Genomic DNA, 16,509 nt, shown 5'->3' with positions numbered 1-16,509 from the left:
AAAAGAAAGCGCATGTCTTTATGAAATGTTTAATGAACGAAAACCTCTAAACTAGGCACTGTCCAATCAGAAGGCTGCAAAGAAAAAAAAAGTTTTAGGGAACAAAAACCTCTACAAATGCTTGAATAAAAAAAAAAATTCAAAATGGCTTCAATAAATTTTTCAGGAAATAAGAAACTCTTCCAAAAACTCCCAAAAGGAAGGAGAGTTTCATTAAGCAGTTTCAACTGGAAAACTCATTTTTCACCTCCTCAATAAATCTCTCTCCCAGATTCATCAAGACCGTCGATGTTCACAGTTTCTATTAGGGGGCGTGGTGGAATGAGCCACTCTTGATTCATGAAAAAGAGCACCCCTTTAATGAATCAGGAGCACCTGACAAGTGGTGTACATGTTCATGTACCACACTTAGTCTTACTCTAGTCAGGGAACAGGAGTAAGATTTCTGGCATAAGGAATGTTACAGCTGTTCATGGATTAGACAAGCTGTGGCGTTTCACCCCAGTCCCGCACCAGCTTCACCCATTTTGGCAGAGCTGTACGAAAGGGGCACAACTCCGCGTTGCGCAAACATTTTGTGTATTTTCAACATTTTTCGCCACAGAATTATGTTGTAATAGCTTTGATGAATTGAGGCCTCCGCGTACACATACCCTAAAATAGCTTGATACTTCTTTCTAGAATTGTAAAATATTTGGAAAGTCATTAGAACAGATGCACAAGACTTTGCTGACACCATCCATGATGAGATGACTGATTAAAATAGAAAATGCTGTGCGTAGTGGGGAGAAACTGCTATGACTAAAAGGGGTAATACCCTGTGCGGATGTGAGAGAATACCACAGCAAATAGAGAGGGAAGACCACTGCCATGACTTCTGGGAGATGTGGGACCGCTGATACGACCACTGGGAGAGGTGCTGTCAGACAGGCACCCGACATCTGAAGTTTGAGTTTTCTTTTCTGTTCTTTTCTTGAGCTGCAGCGTTTTTGTTTTTTTTTCAAGATATGCAAACTTTTCTGTATTTACACCTGTGTTTGTGAAGTTATGTTGTTTAGGACTTGTTTAATTCTTGTTCGCAAGAAATCTATGTGCTTCGATCCTGTAGTTTCTCATTTTATTTGGATTTAATTTAAAAGCTTCCCTTGCACTTTTAAGCGTCAGTGTTATTTGTCTTCTCTGTATACACCAGAATGCACTTAATGCATTTAGGAAAGCATGAATCTCCCTATCTATTTCTCTCTGCCAACACTTGGCTCTAGATTTTGGCTCATGAATTCTTCTTGGTACGTAGTAATGGCGAATATATTAACCACACATGCAAATTTAATGCAGAAATGTAATGTACAGTAGTATATTGTTGAGTACTAACGTTACCGTGGGTGATTGTCATTCTTTTCTTTTTTCTTCAATTTATGCTGGAGAAAAGTATTCTGGGTTCCATGTAACGCAGCATCCAACCAGGTACTTTATAACATGGGCACTGTAAGGCTATGTTCACACGTTGGCTTTTTGCTGCCTGTTTTATGCAAATTTTAAGCTGCGTTTTAGAGTATCAGCAAAAGCAATGAGATTTCAGAAATCTCATGCACACACGTTGTTTTTTTTTCCTGACTAAATGGGAAAACTGCGGTATTTTTGCAAAGTGCAGCATGTCACTTCATTCAGTGTTTTTTCAGCGTTTTTTCACCCATAGAAAGGAATGAGTGCAAAAACGCAGCAAAAAATGTATCAAGTTCTGCTGCAAAAACCTAAGGAAGTTGCATCATCTTTTTTAGGGGGGCCAATTAATGTTAGCAGCAAAAAAACAAAGCAAACATGCAGCTAAAAAATGCAGCAAACATGCTGCTACAGTAAAAACGCAGCAAAAACCACAGCAAACATGCATCTAAAAATGCAGCAAAACCTGCTTTTTGTAAGCCGCTTCTTTATTCTTTACTGCCAAGAGAGCAGGTTTTGCAAAAACGCAACGTGTGAACATAGCCTAAGAGTATTTACATCAGGCAAACACATTCACACTCTGTATTATGGTATAAGGGGACTGATGAATGATAAAACCTTAGACCTTAGCCTGTTTAATTGGGTTAAATAACATGCTAAATTGCCATCGATGCTTAAAGGGATTGGCCACTACTTTACAAGTCGCTTTCACGTGAACAAACTGCCATAGAGAAGATCTTCACTAAATACTTTGCTTTTGCAAACCTTGCTGTAGCCTGAGCTGCTCTTCTGCTCACTTGACCTCTGGCGGAGAATCTCTTGGCTTCCTGTGATCCAACCTCAAAATCTCCCTCAGGCCTGGGCTCTGGAAACTGATGGGTGGATGTATCTCACTATGTATCTATCGATCCATCGATTCTATCGATCATCAGTCAGTGAGGAGGAGTAGGGGATAATATTTATGGCAAGGCGGGTGTTCTGGTGCTTTGTACATTGCTTGTATTCCCTGCAGTGTCCTGTACAGGACATTATGCTGATGCAGTCTGTGATGCTGGGGTACAGTGGGCGTGGTTTAGGCGGAGTTACAAGTCTGTGCTCACTGCTGACTTGCAACCCAGCACAAGGAATGATGGGAAATGTAGGGATAAGGGAGCAGAGGATTCTAAAGAGGAAGTGATCGCAATGACAACAGAGCTGGTGCCAGGGCACAGGAAGCGAAGCAGAAAGGCATAAGGTATATGAGGGTCTTTAGGGGCATTATCCTTAAACATTTATGGCAAAACCAGTTCCTGAGTTAGGGTGGTGGAAGTACCTCCTCCCGAACCAAGATGTTCCATCGCCAAAAGCATGGTGTTGTAAGAGAGGGACCGGTGTTGTGCCAATCTAGTTTATACCACCCGCTCATTACACTATAGGCTACTGGTAAGACCAGCTTTTGTTTAGCATGTCTCCATGAGACACCACCTATAAGGACATGAACCCCTACTACATTAAAAACTTGGTGCCAGTTGGATAATGTACTCAATAATCCTTAACTACATGTTCTGGTTTTCATCTGTTCACAGCCTCTATACCAGGCATTTTGTCCGTGCTGTTTTCTAGTGAACCCTAGTTTGTCAAACATTGACTCATTAAGCCGACCAATTATGGCATATGGTGGTCATAAAGTGTCTCCTATACAGGCTTCCCCAGTAGGAACTGGATCTAAGATCTGATCCATCCTTTATGGTGATCTGTTGATTGCTGGGTTAGCTTCAACTGCAAAAAAGGGTCTTCTGTATGAGAAAGCCCTTGTAAACATATCATGCTGTGTCAAGTAGGTTCACAATCAACCTCTTGGCTCTAAAGAGTTGTACTGCAGCACTGGATTTTGGGTTGTAATCTGACCATGACAATATCTATGTAAAGTTTGTATTCTCTTCAAATTTGAGTCGATTTCCTTCCACACTGTGGCTTGCACCCATAATTATGTTATATTAGTCTCTCCTTGAAATTAGAGATTGGATTACACTCTATATATGGCTGTTTTATCAGCAGGAGATTATCACTAGAGGACTAGTAAACCTGCTGTCTTGTAGTCCTCCATATTTATGAGCTCTGTATAACCCCGCCCCCACCACTGATTGGAAGCTTTCTGCCTATGCACAGAGTACACAAAAAGCTGCCAATCAGCGATGTGGGTGGGGTTATACCAGGCTCAGCTTTCAGAGAACTGCTTGATCTGCAGCAGAGAAAACAGATTTTATAGAAAAATTACAGCATGTAGTCCAGTCAGTGATACATTGCTGGAATCAAGTTCTCTGCCCCTACATCCTGTTGCTCTCAAATGGGGTAGCGAAAACATACTGACATATTCCCTTTGTTGCGCCATGAATAAAATGTGGTATTAAGTCACCCTTAAAGGGAATCAGCAGTTTTTTTGCTATGTAATCTAACAGTACCGTGACGTAGGGACAAATACCCCAATTCCAGCGATGTATCACGTAGCATACTGGGTGAAGCAGGTATGATAATCACAGTTTTCTCTGCTGCAGATTAAGCAAAGCTCAGTTGTTGAGCTGTGTATATCACAGTGTACATTGAATAGTGACAGAGAGCTGCTAATCAGTGCTGGGGGCGGGGTTTGACTATCCTGCACGTGTCAAGTTGTCCTGTAATGATCTCCTGCTGATAAAACTGATTGTATTGAAACAGCAATACACAGCCCAGTAAATAGCACATCCCTGTAACCAGGGACTCTGGTGCTCTCAGATTACATATCAAAAAACTGGTGATTAAATTCCCTTTAAGTAACTGGTAGGGGACCTACCATGCTGAATAAAAAGAGAAATACATCAGAATTAATAATATGAATAACACATAGTTTAACTCGCTTGTCACAATTATAGGACTACATTACACATTTGTACATTATTTGCATTATATCATCGGTAAACCAGTGCTCTTTGTTTTTAGTACCCCCACTTTAAAGGTCGCCTTCTGCCTCCGTTTCTCCTATATGAAAGGTTTAATTGAATATTCAGATGTCTTTTATCACAGTGTGGTGAATAATATTATTTCCACAATCTATACTTTTCTTCCCCCCCTAGTAAATGTACCACCATAGAAGCTAATTGAAAATGACTTGGGAAAATGAAAATGATGAGAACTCCATTACATGGAAGCGTTTCTCTCCAGATTGTAATAATTGTGTTATTCCTCATCTGGATGAGTTGAGTGATTGTGCTTTACCGTAGCAAGGAACTGTAATAAAATTTCTATATACCGTATGTGATGTCATGAATACTTGTAAAGGTATGCTCGATTATTCATGGGGAAGTCATGGAACATATCTAAGAGCTAAAACAAGACTGACAATTGAAGGCCTCTGGGGAATTACTGATTTCACATGTTTAGGAGGATAATATGTTTTTTTTTTCACTCCAATTCTTGGCGATGGTAAAACAAAGAACAGCATGTTGTACGATTAGCATTGACAAAATAAGTATATGCATAATTTATGCACGATCTGCTGGATTAGTGCAGTGAATTCAGAGTGTAGGTGCTCTGGAGTGTAGGTGCTCTGGAGTGTAGGTGCTCTGGAGTGTAGGTGCTCTGGAGTGTAGGTGCTCCGGTACTGCACTGTTGACATATAAAAATAGCTCCGCTAAGTAGCTCCCGGCTATGGATGAGCCAGTGTCTGTGAAAATGTTTTTAAGCTTGCACACTTTTTATCATGTCTGATTTTGCAGCTGAAAGCTGCTTGGATCATCCCCGCTCTGCTTTTCTCCGCTGCCATGCGTTCCTCTCATCCCGCGTTTGTCTGTTTCCTACAGCCTCTCTCCTGGGATCGGTTGCTCTCTGTTCCTACCATTATTTATTGGAGCGCTCGCTGGTTTTCTCGCACTCTTTCTCCTTCGGCAGATATTTATTTATTTTGTTTGTAATTCAGAGAATTCACACCACATTAAGCATTTTCATTACCTAAAATAATTAGGTGATGGGAGAGGAACGCGCTCTAATTTGCTGTCCTTAAATAAAATTAATGCTCCTGTGATGCTGGCTTTGGACATTTTTCTTCCCCAATTACATTCTGGCCTCCCATCTATTATCTGTCCTGATATACGACTCAATTACTGGCAGCAAACTGCGGGCAGAGACAGTTACGGCAGAGCACTGAGAGGAGACATGAGGTGATGGACAGAGAATTGAGACGGGGACTGAGGGAAGGAGAGAGCCAGGCTAACGGAGATGCTGATACATGCAAAATTGTACATGGAAGTATACGGCAGCCTCTGTAATGAGATTACTTTATACGGACGCCAAACCACAGATACAATCATTGGAGCTACTGATTTCTAATTTGGCGTTTAGGGCAATAAACAATTAGAGCAAAAATTTGCCATCTTTTTTTTTTTTTTTCATCTGGGGGCCATGTTGTCAGATTAAAAAACAATAAAACTTAACATCTGAGACATTTATGACATATTGAAAGTATATGTTATATAAGTGTTTCATAGGTGATTACTTGACTTAATGGATTCTCAGCAATCAAGAACATGATGGTCACTTGTTCCAAAAATCAAACTGTAGAAAGCAAGGGACTGTGAATGCATACGACTCTCTCCATTGGTTTTTATGCAAGTTATTAAAATTGCTGCTCCCTAAAAGTAAAATAAATAGTCCCATCCAAGCTTGGACTGGCCCACAGGAGAACAGGAGAATCCTCCGGTGGGCCTCCACCCTCTTATATGAGCAGTACTTGGAACAATATACTTGAATCATTATGTACACACAAAGGCCGGCATCTTATTCATTTAACAATCTACCCAGTTCATTGTTATATAAATTTGTGATTGAGAATAATGTCACATTTGGGTGTAGTTGAAAAGTGGGACCGTGGAGTTGGGTACTGGTGGGCACATGGCACACCAGTCCGACACTGCCCCTTTCTTTATTTCAGATCAGCCAATATAAAGGGGTGTCCGAGATGGTCATACAATGTACTATAAGTACCTACCTACCTGTCCCTGCTCCCGCACTACTTGTCACTTCTCACTTCTGGGTTGGGTCTACACAAAATGAACCAGTAGCAGTCACAGCACCTGCATTGTCTTAATATAAAATGTTTACCTCAATTACTATTCCCATGGTACAAAACCTCAATATTTGCCATCTGTATGAAATGGTTTTCAAAATTTCTGAATTCTGATATTTCAAAATGGAAGTGGGTCCAATCCACTGTCATACTGACGTAGGGATGTGCAGCCAACGTCTCTTCAAAATTGGAAATGTGTTCAGGATTGAAAGCCAAAAAACTTATCTCTAATGCTTTTGTCAGCAGTAGTCTTTAGAAGGTCATTTATACTTAAAATTATATACAAAGTAGAGACCAGACTGAGTACTAGGTTTTTTTAAAAAAATGGCATCAAGACTGGAATATCAGAATGAAAGTTTTGGGGGGTCAAATTGAAGGTTTTTGTGGAGATGCCCCCTGCAGACATGGTCGTGCTAATCTTTCAGTGGAGCTGGTGATTTTTCCCAAAAGTTGTGGACTAAGCATAATGTTATCAATCAAGCAATAGAGAGTCTGATTGCTCCCATCTCCAGGTGCCATTATACGAGGGCACCCTGGGCTTATATGGTGCTCTAACTCCAATCCAAAAGAACTGCGGGAGGTCCAGGTGTTGTCTAAAATAAAGGCAGAAAAAGAAACCCACTTGTATTACTTCTGTATTGGAGCAGATTAATGCAGCAAGACAATGACCCCAGGCGCACATCCAAGGTCATAAAGAACTGTCTTCAAGCAACTGAAGAAGACGACCCTAGAAAGCCCTGATCCCAACTTCACTGTAGCTTTACATATCGGCAGAACAACTATGGCAAGTTCTCTACAATGTCCCTGTCAATTTCCTTAAAGAAGCAGTCCCATCAACATTTTTATCCTCTTATAATATGATAACTGCAATATATTGTGGCACTGTGTACTTACAATTGCTCATTTTGCCCTTCTACCCAGTTAATTCTTGTCTTTTCCGTTAGGTCTACAACATCACTTGATTGAAAACTATCTGAATCCTTTCCCTGCATGAGTTATCATTAGAACTACAACTCTACCTCACTGCAATGTCTCTGGCGGGGGGGGGGTAGCGGAGTACCTGGGTCTGGAGCTGAAGAGGGGGGTGATTCATGCAGGGAAAAGAGACCTCCTGTTTCTACATAGAGCTTAGAAGGATTCAGCTAGTCAGTTTTGTGTTCATATTTTGGAAAGAATCTTATAAATGAATACCATAATTGTGCTCTAAAATTAAAATCTGCAGCTAGGTCAGTATACCGAGGGTAGTTCTCAGCAAATCAAGTTTATAACTTAGGTCCTGTAAAATATAAGCACCAGTAAAGCCGAGTATTGTAAGCCAGGGATCTGCTCTTGGTTTAGGAAAGGGGCACGTTACTTTGGTTTAATCAGAGGATGACCAGTGATACGTGAATGGCCTGACTGCTTACATAGAAATATAACAAAGAGTACATCTTCTATTGCAGTTATTTTTGGCCTGATACCTACATAAATAGAAAGAAATAAGAGACCATATTTCTGTGTCTTCTGTGCTTTTGCTCTGCTCACCTGTAAACACAATATAAATCAACCTTTCAAGCCGCCGGCTCTTTGTATGGATGTGTTTGTCACTGTGGCACGCTGTGCATGATCGGATAATCCATAGGAGATAATTGGCAACCAGCGCAGTGACTTTAATGGCTTTAGTCCAAGGTGGTAGATCAGTAGCCCACTATAGAGACCAAGGCGATTAATCCTATAAATGCAGCCACATCTATTTGATCCTATTGTCAGGTTGAGCTGTCCGTCGGTGTCATAACAGATCGATGACTGACAGGTCTGACCCAAGAAGCTGCTTGGAGCCGTGACTCCATACGTTTGCTGTCACTCAAGTTATATTTTATAAAGAAATAAACATTTAGAATCCAGACATTGATCAGACGAGACAAGATAATCCCGTACAATTATTGTTATATATTGGTCTGCAACACAACAACCACATAATGCTGGATCCAGCTGGAATGGTGTCCAAGTCCTTTGATTTTCCCCCACATTTCTACACCATGCAACTCCATTCCTTGACTTTTCATGAATAGGCCTTTACTCTCTGAGTTCCTGAGATAGGGAAATAAGATTAGGATAAGTGCATTTTCTTCATAGTGCTGCAAAATATGCTGGCAGTAAATAAAAATTAGGCAATACCTAGCATTTCAGTGTTGATGGTGTTATGTTGGTATTTGATTTTTATTGTACTATGCTTTTGTGCTGTACTGGAGATTAGTGATGAGCGCAAGTGCTTGTTACTGGAGTTTGCCGAGGGTGCTCTGGTACGCACAGAGTATCTCGGGTGCTCGAGTGACATGTTTAGGTGCCTGCGGCTGCATGTTTCATGGCTGTTAAACAGATACAAAACATGCAGGGATTGCCCGTGCTTGTCAGGCATTCCCCACATGTTTTCTGGCTGTTTAACAGCCGTGAAACATGCGGCCGCAGGCACCTAAACATGTCACTCAAGCACCCGCGATACTCTGTGCATACCCGAGCACCCTCGGCAAACTCTGGTAACAAGCACTTGCGTTCATCACTCCTGGACATATTTAATAACCGCTGCAGCCAGTCACTGGCCAATGTAGAGGAGCGCTATCTGATGAACCCAGTAATTTATCTGCAGTGGATATTAGCCCTGTTGAGCGTTGACATCACCAAACACTAAAGCAGCAGCAGAGAGGCGTCTCCATTATTTTATACCTCTGCGATGGTAAAATAACATTTTAATACATATTAATTTGAGCTAAAATTGAATGTTAATTAGATTCTGGAAAAAATCAGACACAGTGGTGCAATCTCTAACTAAATTTAGCCAAGACCAGTGGCCCTTCTGTCCATCTATCCTAATCATGGTAAATCAAGACCAAACAAATGATACGGCATGGTAGAATATTGTTACCAGCCGGACTAACCAAACACAACATATAGAACACGGCCACTGGTTTACTAATGGACGACCTCAGAAAAGATTATTCTGGTACTTTGTTTAGGCATATCAGTCTTATAACCTCAAAAGATTATTCTGGTGCTTCGTTTCCTCTATGTATATCAGTCTTATGACCTTCAAAGATTATTCTGGTTCTTTGTTTAGGTATATCAGTCTTATGACCTCCAAAGATTATTCTGGTTCTTTGTTTAGGTATATCAGTCTTAGGACCTCCAAAGATTATTCTGGTTCTTTGTTTAGGTATATCAGTCTTAGGACCTCCAAAGATTATTCTGGTTCTTTGTTTAGGTATATCAGTCTTAGGACCTCCAAAGATTATTATGGTGCTTCGTTTAGGTATATCAGTCTTATGACCTCCAAAGATTATTCTGGTGCTTCGTTTAGGTATATCAGTTTTAGGACCTCCAAAGATTATTATGGTGCTTTGTTTAGGTATATCAGTCTTATGACCTCCAAAGATTATTCTGGTACTTTGTTTAGGCATATCAGTCTTATAACCTCAAAAGATTATTCTGGTGCTTCGTTTCCTCTATGTATATCAGTCTTATGACCTTCAAAGATTATTCTGGTTCTTTGTTTAGGTATATCAGTCTTATGACCTCCAAAGATTATTCTGGTTCTTTGTTTAGGTATATCAGTCTTAGGACCTCCAAAGATTATTCTGGTTCTTTGTTTAGGTATATCAGTCTTAGGACCTCCAAAGATTATTCTGGTTCTTTGTTTAGGTATATCAGTCTTAGGACCTCCAAAGATTATTATGGTGCTTCGTTTAGGTATATCAGTCTTATGACCTCCAAAGATTATTCTGGTGCTTCGTTTAGGTATATCAGTTTTAGGACCTCCAAAGATTATTATGGTGCTTCGTTTAGGTATATCAGTCTTATGACCTCCAAAGATTATTCTGGTTCTTTGTTTAGGTATATCAGACTTATGACCTCCAAAGATTATTCTGGTGCTTCGTTTAGCTATATCAGTCTTATGAATGTCTTTCAGTAGATAGAGATTCTGCCATAATCAACTCCATTTATGTAACTATCAAATTGGAATACTAATGTGATTTTTTACTATATGTGGCAGCTGGGTTTATGGAACAACATATAAGGATACCTTTTATTAGAAAGTATATGAACCATTAAGTCAAATCATACTTTTCATTGGTGAACCTGTCAGAAAGATTCGCCATGTCTGGATAGGCAAATGATCCAAGGCTTTTTGTGTAGGATACCTTTTTTTTATTATTTTACATACACGTGTGTATAAATCCATACTTCTATGTGTTCACGAATAGCTCGGATATATAAAACACTTTTGCCGCAAATACATAGTAGACATTCGATGATACTCTTGTGTTGAGCTAATGATGATTGTGACAGAAGCACGTTGGTGGTCCGAATAAGGTTTATATGGATGCCCCCTATCCCCCCATTTGATAAAATAGATTTCTGGGTATTTCTTTTTACACAAAATGCCTTAAGGAAGATGAAATGAATTCTTGTCTAAGGATGACAGGACATCACTGTACAGTGGTCCATGGATACTATATATGTGCCCGACGTAGAGAGGACAATGGAGTTTATACCGAGGCCAGTCAAGGTGACGCTTGTAACAGAGCTCATTATTAGAAGGGAGAAATAGTTTTAGTGAAGAGGCTACAGGAATACCTCATTATTTCTGACATTGTCTATCCAAGGATGCTTAAGGGAAGGAAGATCAGCATCTGATCCTTAATCCTGTATTATACCCGTCTACCTCAATTCAACACTTATTAGTGCTCCGTGATCTTTCCTGCACACAGAACAGAGAGCGAGGGATTAGCTACAGCAGTTCTCCATTGAGGAGATGACTGAATACAGTTCTCCATGAAAAGGGAATTTAAGATATTTCCGCACTTTATTTATGTAATGTTGGCCCCCATGGTAGGATTGTAGGATGCCTGCCAGGTGCCAGAAAATCGAAAAGTGCAGTAGGCCGAGACTGAAATTATTTGGGTTGAAAAATATTTTTATATAAGAACTTCTGGTATGTTTCTGGTTGGGAAAGTATGGGAAATGCTTATACATATGATCCGCACAGTTTATCTATTCGCTACACAGGGGTACCCTTCACGACAGTGATGCCAGTGCCAGCAATGGTACGTTGTATATGCTACACCTCTGATATACTACTGAGGGTGTAGTTGTCTCCAAAAGATCCCATGATTATTCACACACGTCTAAATATTTGCCTTGCATTTTAGGATTTTAATATCTGCTTGTTTGTTTGTAGGTATCTGGGCGATGGGCGCTTTCATCTGGAGTCAGTAATGATTGCCAACCCCGACACGAAAGCTTTCAGGTACGGGTATTATGATTGGCTTCTTATCTATTATTGCCTGTCACCATGGTTTTGTGACCATCTATTCATAAAAGATGTCAATCATAAGAAAATAATCCTGTAGTTTAGACTACAGGTTAAACTCGATGGACTTAAGTCTACCCTAAAACTACGAAACTATGTGGCCCCCACTGATCCCATTTCTCCACTGATTGCAAATCCTGGTTTGCTCTCTTCAGCCTGCATAAAGGTGGTCATACCCATTAGATCAATGTCAGCCAAACCTGCCAAATATCTAATGTGTTCAGGGGTGTCATGACTCTCCTTTCGTAGCAAATGTCAGTAGAAGGAAGGATCAGGCATGTTGAAATTCAACATGCCCAATCCATTTTGTGACTCATTCCTCCTTTTTGAGAACACATGCACACTCAGCCAAGCTGTGCATGCATGTGCTAGGAGTGATGGAACAGCATTTCATGAACAGCTACAATGAAATGCATGAGTTGGTACAGTTATTTTTGGTACTACGAATGGACTGTCATTAAAATGGATGTATTATAGAGACATGCCCTTGTTAAAAAGTTGACCCAGTTTCTCTAACCCTCAGCTGTTATTACAGGGAAGAGGTGCCTCTGGCCATAGTATACCATAGTCCAGATGATTGACCAACCATGTAATACATGAACAGCCTGGCTTTTTGATCTGGTACATAGAACAAGGTCCCGATCAGGGTCCTATTCTAATAATATGACATTTTGAAAGGTGTTGGCATGAGATTGTGAGCACTAGATCTTTTAGGTATGTTGGTGGTCTGGGTCGCAGGACACCATAGCCTAGAGCGGCTTATGTTTTTTTTTTTTTAGTATTCTGGATTTGATACACCATATTTTTGATAGGTAAACTTTTGATGATGTACATGCATACTTCAAAAAAATGATATTTTAGATCGAGGCTTCAGGATATTAAAGAACCTTTTAAGTCCACGAGCCTAGCTAGATTATCATAGGGTTTCGGTACACAGAGCGACTTTATCAGAGATCGGTGCAGAAGTCAAGGTTCTTCTCCTCTGCAGCCTTTGTAGGTTAGAGGCTGAATATACCATTGTTCCATCTGAATGTATGTTCCAAGAAAAACACTATCTTTGTAATGTATTAAAAGGCTTTTATAGACATCCAAATGACGATGAAAACGTATGCTTGTGGATGCAGTGTGCAGGTTTCTGTAACTATAGCGCCAAAGTGTCTGTATTATTCATCCTAACTATAGCAGGTCAGAGAGAATTACTCACTTTTGTGTGTTTCGTGCCCTTCATTATGATGTTCGGCTGCATATACTATTTATTTTGCCTGTTTATTTCCTTGGCTCACTTTTCTGGAATAACTTTGAGATGCTTTTTAAATATTCCACATTTTATCCTCAATAAATAATGTTCATGCTGAGCTGGGCTTGTTTCATGATCATTCCCGGGGTTTAAAGCATTACACACCAGACTTGTTATGTACTCTGCATTTCTGAATGTGATGCAGGGAACCTGAATACATGTTTCTTATAAATTAGTGCACAGATTCGCCGTCAGTGTGGATCCGGCATAAAATGTGTGTTTGCCGAGCCCTGTACAGTGGACGAACAAGGAGATTAGGCCATCTAATTTGCTTTGTCCTTACTTCATATGTCGTTGACATGGCCTGAATCCTGCTCCTCTTCAGATTACAGCAAAAATGGATTTGCATTTGGTCTGTTGAATGCATTGTTAATCTGGGGCTCAGGTAAAGAACACTTAGTTCAGACTGGAACTAAGTGCGCGGATATTCAGAAATCTAGATTAAATCTTGTGTGTAAAAGCTTAAAATGTGTTCAGAAACTTGGATCAACACACATAGTAATGGAGGGATAAGGGTTGAGAAACTGGGCCTAATCCTCTGAATAAGGTTAATCCATAAGTCATGACATTTAGAGTTTAATTTTTAATAGTTGAAAAAGATGGGGTGCTCTGAAACTTGAGGATCAGGCTAAAAGGTCTGACTTTATAGAGGCTGAGCTTAATGGCAGGCTTAAAACATAGATCCACTTTGAAACGTTATTTTCCAATTTGTACTATGGATATGTATGTATGTATGCTAATCTGATGTGGGAAAAATGTATGAAGAGGAGAACTTTACATTACAAAAGCTCTGCTAAATTCTTAACTGTCTTGTCTTTCAGCGGAAATCAGAATACCTCATAGAATAAGAATGGGCCGTGGGAAATGCTATAGCTACACATCAATCACTTCATATTCTTTGTAGATCACTGTATATCTGGATATTTAATACATTGAATGATGTTCAAAAGTGGACTTCTACTTTACAGGGAAGCAAAGTGCAAAAACAAAAAAATGTAAAGAGTAACTAAACTTTTGCTATTATTTTTAATGTTTTTCTTAATTGCAAGCAGATTGGTAGGGGTTCAGGTCCTGAGACACCTCCAACAAACAGTCAAAAAGCCCCGAGAGGTGTATTGCTCAGGAGACAGGAGCGCACAGCTGCTACATCAGTGATGGCGAACCTTTTAGAGACCGAGTGCCCAAACTGCAACCCAAAACCCACTTATTTATCGCCAAGTGCCAACACGGCCATTTAATCCGAATACTGAGGTTTTAGTTTAGAAAAACAACTCATACAGAGAGCAAGCGGGGGGAACCGAAAACAGCCACAAACAGGAGCACGGGTATGAGACTGAAGATATAAAGCATATGCTCCCCCTTCCATCCGGGTATATGCTTCCCCATCCTTATATATATATGCTGCCCCCAATCCTTGCATATATGCTGCCCCCAATCCTTGCATATATGCTGCCCCCAATCCTTGCATATATGCTGCCCCCAATCCTTGCATATATGCTGCCCCCAATCCTTGTATATATTCTGCCCCCAATCTTTGTATATTCTGCCCCCAATCCTTGCATATGCTGCCCCCCAATCCTTGCATATGCTGCCCCCAATCCTTGTATATGCTGCCCCCAATCCTTGTATATGCTGCCCCCAATCCTTGTATATGCTGCCCCCAATCCTTGTATATGCTGCCCCCATCCTGGTCCATGCTGCCCCCATCCTGGTCCATGCTGCCCCCAATCCTTGTATGTGCTGCCCCCAATCCTTGTATGTGCTGCCCCCAATCCTTGTATGTGCTGCCCCCAATCTTTGTATATATGTTGCTCCCCATCCTTGTATATATGTTGCTCCCTCATCCTTGTACTTATGTTGCTCCCCCGTCCTTGTACTTATGTTGCTCCCCCGTCCTTGTACATATGTTGCTCCCCCGTCCTTGTACATATGTTGCTCCCCCGTCCTTGTACATATGTTGCTCCCCCGTCCTTGTACATATGTTGCTCCCCGTCCTTGTACATATGTTGCCCCCCCATCCTTGTACATATGTTGCTCCCTCATCCTTGTCTCTGCCCTTCATCCTGGTACATGCCCCATCCATGAATATGCCCTCCCCCCCCCCAATCCTGGTATATGCTCCCCCATACTTGTATATGCGTCGCTGTTCATCGCATAATAAAAACAAACAATCATAATAAACGCTCCTACTCGCCTTCCTTTTCCTGCGCAGCGTTGTCTCCTGTAGTCGGCAGCTGACTTCAGCGTCCTAGCGACGAGGCGCATGACGTCACTGCCATGCGCCCAGTCGCGTGTACGCTGACGTCGGCTGCTGGCAGCACATCTAGCTGAAGTGGGGCCTGGCGTCATCGGGCTCCGAGTACTCACCCGCCGGTCCAAGGTCCAGGAGCGCTAGTGCTGAGATAATGGCGCGCGTGTCCTTAGGGAGGGCTCTGCGTGCCCCCTCTGGCACGCATGCCGTAGGTTCACCAGCACTGTGCTACATTATTGCGTACAAAGAACGTGGTACAGATGCAGTACGAGCCAATGCTTTCTATGTTCTGTGCTTGATCAGGAGCTGTGTAATCATGTCTCCTGAGCTGAGCTTTTGGTGGGGGTCTCAGAACCTGGACCTTTTCTAATCTGCTTCCAATTAAGAGAACAGCAACATAGAAAAATTGATAGCAAAAGTTTACTGTGGACACATGGGAGTCAGTGGGTGCTCTTGTCCGCTGGCGCGGTTGTCTTTAGAAAGACCGCATGGACCAGGGCTCATCCCACTGAACGCCTGCACTCCTTTCCCATGGGCAGAATACTACTCAGACAACACAGGGTAAGGGTAAAACAGTGTGGCAATAATTTATTGAACCACCAACGGACAATAAGATATAGAACAGTCCCAGCACATACACAAGATGGTGCAAATTACAGGGTCTCACCCTTCTACTGATTTGCCAGGATTAGAGCCGCTGCGACTTCGGGGCTTCCAGGGCCGACTACCCCCACCAGTGACACCCCACTTTTGGTGGGCACCCACAGAGCGGAGGTAACGACAACCTTAGGAAGCTGACAGTCCATTGAGGTATGTGGCCAGGTGTCTGGAGGATCCCAACCTGGCTTCTCCAAACGTATCCATGGAGCCAGATGACCGGAGGGTCCCAACCTGACTTCCCCAAATGTTTCTATGTGTTCAGTGATGGTCAATGGAGCAGATCTGTATTCTTCCAGCCAGGGCTGTGGTCCCTTACGCTGGCATCCTGTAGAGTGTCAAATCTGTGTCCCTCTTGATGGAGTCCTGGTGTCCTGGCTGCTGTTCTGTAGAGTCTCTTCTTGCAGAAGGATAAGGATCCCTTTTTATACCCACATCTG

General features: G+C 41.5%; 1 protein-coding gene across 1 annotated transcript in view; it reads left to right on the top strand.

Moving 5' to 3' along the window:
• The window catches only part of DPH1 (diphthamide biosynthesis 1), a 393,607-nt gene that overhangs the window by 343,378 nt on the left and 33,720 nt on the right, over positions 1-16,509 (top strand). The window contains exon 7 of the mRNA XM_073667680.1: positions 11,733-11,801. Coding sequence (XP_073523781.1) covers positions 11,733-11,801 — 69 coding nt within the window. The remainder of the gene's footprint in view (positions 1-11,732; positions 11,802-16,509) is intronic.

The sequence above is a fragment of the Phyllobates terribilis genome, unplaced genomic scaffold, assembly GCF_046119375.1.
Source record: "Phyllobates terribilis strain yellow unplaced genomic scaffold, ASM4611937v1 Scaffold_2__4_contigs__length_985480577, whole genome shotgun sequence".
NCBI lineage: Eukaryota > Metazoa > Chordata > Amphibia > Anura > Dendrobatidae > Phyllobates > Phyllobates terribilis.
The sequence above is the reverse complement of the archived record's forward strand: the minus strand, read 5'-3'. Positions and strand labels throughout refer to the sequence as shown.